Source organism: Austrofundulus limnaeus, unplaced genomic scaffold, assembly GCF_001266775.1.
Source record: "Austrofundulus limnaeus strain Quisiro unplaced genomic scaffold, Austrofundulus_limnaeus-1.0 Scaffold3062, whole genome shotgun sequence".
In the NCBI taxonomy this organism is placed as follows: domain Eukaryota; kingdom Metazoa; phylum Chordata; class Actinopteri; order Cyprinodontiformes; family Rivulidae; genus Austrofundulus; species Austrofundulus limnaeus.
The window spans coordinates 2,497-6,989 of NW_013955464.1; the positions used below are offsets into that span (position 1 = coordinate 2,497).

The window sequence follows — 4,493 nt, forward strand, 5'->3', positions numbered from 1 at the left end:
CTGAAAAGACCTTACCTGGAGGCTTTTATGCGTGCCGTACAGCGGGAGGGAGGGAAAATTTATGATTTATCAGTCTACCGGTTTTAAAATGCTATTCTTCCTAATTTATTTTCAGAAATTTTCAATCTAATGCCCATATAAAAAAAAATTGTTTACACGCCTGGTTGGTAGGCATTCGGGACACATCCTCCTGCCCAAATTTGCATGCAGTCTTATTTGTAGAACACTGGATGTGGTAAATTGACCACCATAAAAAAAACCTTGACACATCATTTTCACTGGAAGAGCAAAAGAAAGTAAAAACACACCACTCTGTTGACTTCTCCAACCTGTTCTGAGTGAAACAGACAGCACTGWTCCCTCCTCTCACAGAGAAAGACAGACTTTCAAAGGGCAGATAGGCTACAGCTAAATTAGGCAGTTAAAATACAATAAAAGTTGAAAACTTACCCTTGCTGTTGGCACTCAGTCTTAGCTACAACATTACCAGCTGCTCTCTGCCAGGGATTGAGCAGCAAAGCATGCAGTGATCTCAAGGAATGGCTGCCGAATGCGCTTATGATTCAGCTGATGCCAATACAAGAAAAAACACAAAATATTGTCCCAGAATATCAGCCGGTCAACATCTATTCTGGATCTWGAATACCTTAGTTTACTCCTCTGAATTTGTCATCTGATCTCTACTCTCCTGTGTATGACCCCTGCCTGCCTCACATTGGAATGAAAGCCATCCTCTGTCTGTTTTTAGTTTTAATGTTTATTATGTTTACTATGTTCCATTTTGAATGAAATATGGATTTGTRGCATTTGCAAATCATTTTTACTGCATTTCATTTATACTGGAATTGGATTTGTAAATGGAAAACCTSCTAAGACCAAATGACTCTAGTTTGTCCTCAAGTGAAAACTATCAGTGTGTTTAGATTACCGTTTCATAATTTTCAGAAAACTTAAAATAACCTCTGGGTTATAGTTATAGTTATAGTTATAGTTACACAAAAAAGGTCATACATACCTAAACAGTTGTGTCCGTCATGGGCCAGCATGAATCCATCATAGCAGGTGCACCTATAGTTTCCTGGTATGTTGATGCATTCGTGGACACAGCCCCCATTGTAGTCATTGCCACATTCGTCCACGTCTGAAAGAGAAAGCACATAGTGTTACTGAATCCTCCATGTATGCATGTATATTTTTTTAACTCTGTCACGTCTTTACAAAACAAAATTTTAAAATTTCATTAAAAAATAATAAATGCATAAAAATCCATTTAAAAATAAAACCAACTTAATAAAACTTCTATCCATCCATTATTTTTTTCTTCCAGGCTCACATGGTCCCATATCTAGCGATCACTGTGCAAGGGACAGAGTACACCCTGGACAGGTTGCAAGTCCATCACATAGAGACAAACAAGTTATATAACCATTCACTCTCTCACTCCCACCTAAGGACAATTTAGAGTTACCATTTAACCTAACAGTCAAGTTTTTGGTCTGTGGTAAGAAAATGGAGTACCCCAAGAAAACCATCCATGCACAGAGAGAACATGCAAACTCTACCCAGAAAGGACCCTGGTCAGGGTTCAGTCTGACAACCTTCTCGCTGGGAGGCAATACCTCTACCAGCTGAGCCACCATGCTGCCCTAAATAAAACTTCAATTAAAAAAGCAACACAAAATATACAGGTCTGTAACACTGGTGAATCATAGATGCCATCAAAGTGTTTTTTTTTTTATTTATTCTTTTATTTCATTCATAAAAACAACAAAACGTCCATTAAAAAAACAAAGTAAATCAAGTATTGAATGAAAAGGCAGAAAGAAGAAAAAAAATCTTATATCTGCCCCCTTTTTTAAATAAAAACATCTTCAAACAAACAACTTAAACTTGAACAATCTATTTGAGAAAAAATAAAAACAACAAACAATGAATCCTATGAAATGTTCGCTAAATACTACATGGTTTCATACTTTCCTAATGAATTTAACTTAATTTATTTGTTTACCCTTATTTATACAGGCATAACCCATTGAGTGCTCTTTTTCAAGGGAAGCGATCTGCAGCTGATATTTGATAAAAGCTGAAYGTCTTCAGAGAAAAGTAAAACCAAGAGTAAACAAATAATTACTTTAAAATCATACTGTATACAAATCCTATTTTAATCAAAACATTTTTTTTCACACACATACCTTATATATCTGCAGAACAGTCACCCATGACTGCAAAGCCAGACAAACAAACCTGTGCATTGCCTGGACTGATTTACAAGAAAGCCTTCGACTCAATGCCACACACACAGATCCTGGAATGTCTGAAGCTGTACAAGGTCAACAACACTCTGAGGGCCTTCAYTGCAAGCTCAATGAGGCTGTAGAAAACCATCCTTGAGGTCAATTGAAAGCCCATTGCACAAATTTCCATCAAATGTGGGCTACACCAAGGAGACGCTCAGTCCCCACTGCTGTTCTGCATAAGCCTGAACACCCTCAGCCAAATAATCAACAAGACTGGCTATGGATACCGACTCAGAAATGGGGCCACCTCCCCAGTCACCTCCCCTATATATATATTTTTTTTTTAATTATTTACCGTTATTTTACCAGGCAAGTCCCATTGAGATCTGAGATCTCTTTTTCAAGGGCGGCCCGGGCCTGAAGGCAACCTATTGTACATGTTTTTAGTGGTGGGGGAAACCGGAGTACCCRGAGAAAACCTACGCAAGCACGAGGAGAACATGCAAACTCCACAGAGAATGACCCCAGGTCCAAACCGGGGATCAAACCCAGGACCTTCTTGCTGTGGGGCATCGATGCTAACCACTGAGCCGTCATGGATGACATCAAGCTGTACGCCAAGAGTGAGCAAGACATTGACTCACTTATCCATGCCACCAGGACCTACAGCAGGGAGATAAGAGAAATGTGGCTGGACAGTAACAAAGAGAGAGAAGGTAATCCACACGGAGGGAATTGCACTCTCAGAAGGGTGAATAGCAGATGTTGAGGAAAGCTATACGTACTTTGGAATACCACAGGCAAATGGCAACCACAATAAAGCCGGGAACACACCGGACGCACTTTGAGCAGCCAAAGCAGCCAGTTTACATGCAAAATCTATGGTGGATGCACATCTAGGCGTGTTTTGCCAGTTAAGCACCGTGTGCAAGGTAGCGGTAGGATGTAGCAGAGCGTTTTCCGTGCATGCGGCGCGTCCAAAGCAGCCGCTGCTCGAGTTAAAAAAATTGAACTCTCGCTGCTCGACGTGCCCCAGCAACCAATCAGGGAGAATAATTTGTTCCACGTGACGGTTTCCTGAACCCGAARCAGAWGGACAGGAGCTCATTAGCTGAAATTGATCATCTGCAGTTGGTGTTCTGGCTGGAGATAKCAGCACTGRTGTGGGTCAGCAGCTCGTTAAACTGACYGCGGTGTAACCTGGGCTCGGAACAAAAAAAAATAGTCAGCTTGCAGCTCCTGGAGTGGCGAAACCGAACAGACCGCTTCTAAATTATCTGGTGAATAAACTAGATACCGCATAGCGGTAACACAATGACCCCCGCACGCACAAATGCACCAGAACTCAGAAGTCTTTATTCCTAATAAATGTCATGCTACCAGATGCATCACAAAATTGTAGTGGTTTGGGTGGGGGTCTTCTTTTTTTTGGATGGGGGGTGGGGGATTGGACCTGATGGATAGCCCCTCATCAGAGCTAAACAACCAAAGAAATCTGAAGCTCCTACGTTTAATAGTTTTTGAGCTATAACCATTTTTGTATGTCCAGATACCCCTTTTTCAGATAAATTTGGGGTCCGGGGGGTGGGGGGCACTGATTGGTGGGCCTGATGGATAGAGCTTCATCAGAGCTAAACAAAAGAAATCTGAAGCTCCTACGTTTAATAGTTTTTGAGCTATAACCATTTTTGTATGTCCAGATACCCCTTTTTTAGATAAATTTGGAGGTCCGGGGGGTGGAGGGCACTGATTGGTGGGCCTGATGGATGGAGCTTCATCAGAGCTAAACAAAAGAAATCTGAAGCTCCTATGTTTAATAGTTTTTGAGCAATAACCATTTTTGTATGTTCAGATACCCCTTATTCAGATAAATTAGGGGTTGTGGGGGTGGGGTGGGGGGCACTGATTGGTGGGCCTGATGGATAGAGCTTCATCAGAGCTAAACAACAAAAGAAATCTGAAGCTCCTACGTTTAATAGTTTTTGAGCTATAACCATTTTTGTATGTCCAGATACCCCTTTTTTAGATAAATTTGGAGGTCCGGGGGGTGGAGGGCACTGATTGGTGGGCCTGATGGATAGAACTTCATCAGAGCTAAACAACAAAAGAAATCTGAAGCTCTTACGTTTAATAGTTTTTGAGCATTAACCATTTTTGTATGTTCAGATACCCCTTTTTCAGATAAATTAGGGGTTGTGGGGGTGGGGTGGGGTGGAGGGCACTGATTGGTGGGCCTGATGGATGGAGCTTCATCAG

At 41.4% G+C, this 4,493-nt stretch overlaps 1 protein-coding gene across 1 annotated transcript in view; it reads right to left on the minus strand.

The window, feature by feature from the left end:
* Positions 1-1,141, minus strand: part of LOC106511679 (signal peptide, CUB and EGF-like domain-containing protein 1) — a gene marked incomplete at both ends in the record, with an annotated part of 2,363 nt that extends 1,222 nt beyond the window's left edge. Inside the window, 1 exon segment of the mRNA XM_014000426.1 lies at positions 1,016-1,141. Within this exon segment, the coding sequence (XP_013855880.1) occupies positions 1,016-1,141 (126 nt within the window).
* Between the last annotated feature and the right edge of the window lie 3,352 nt (positions 1,142-4,493).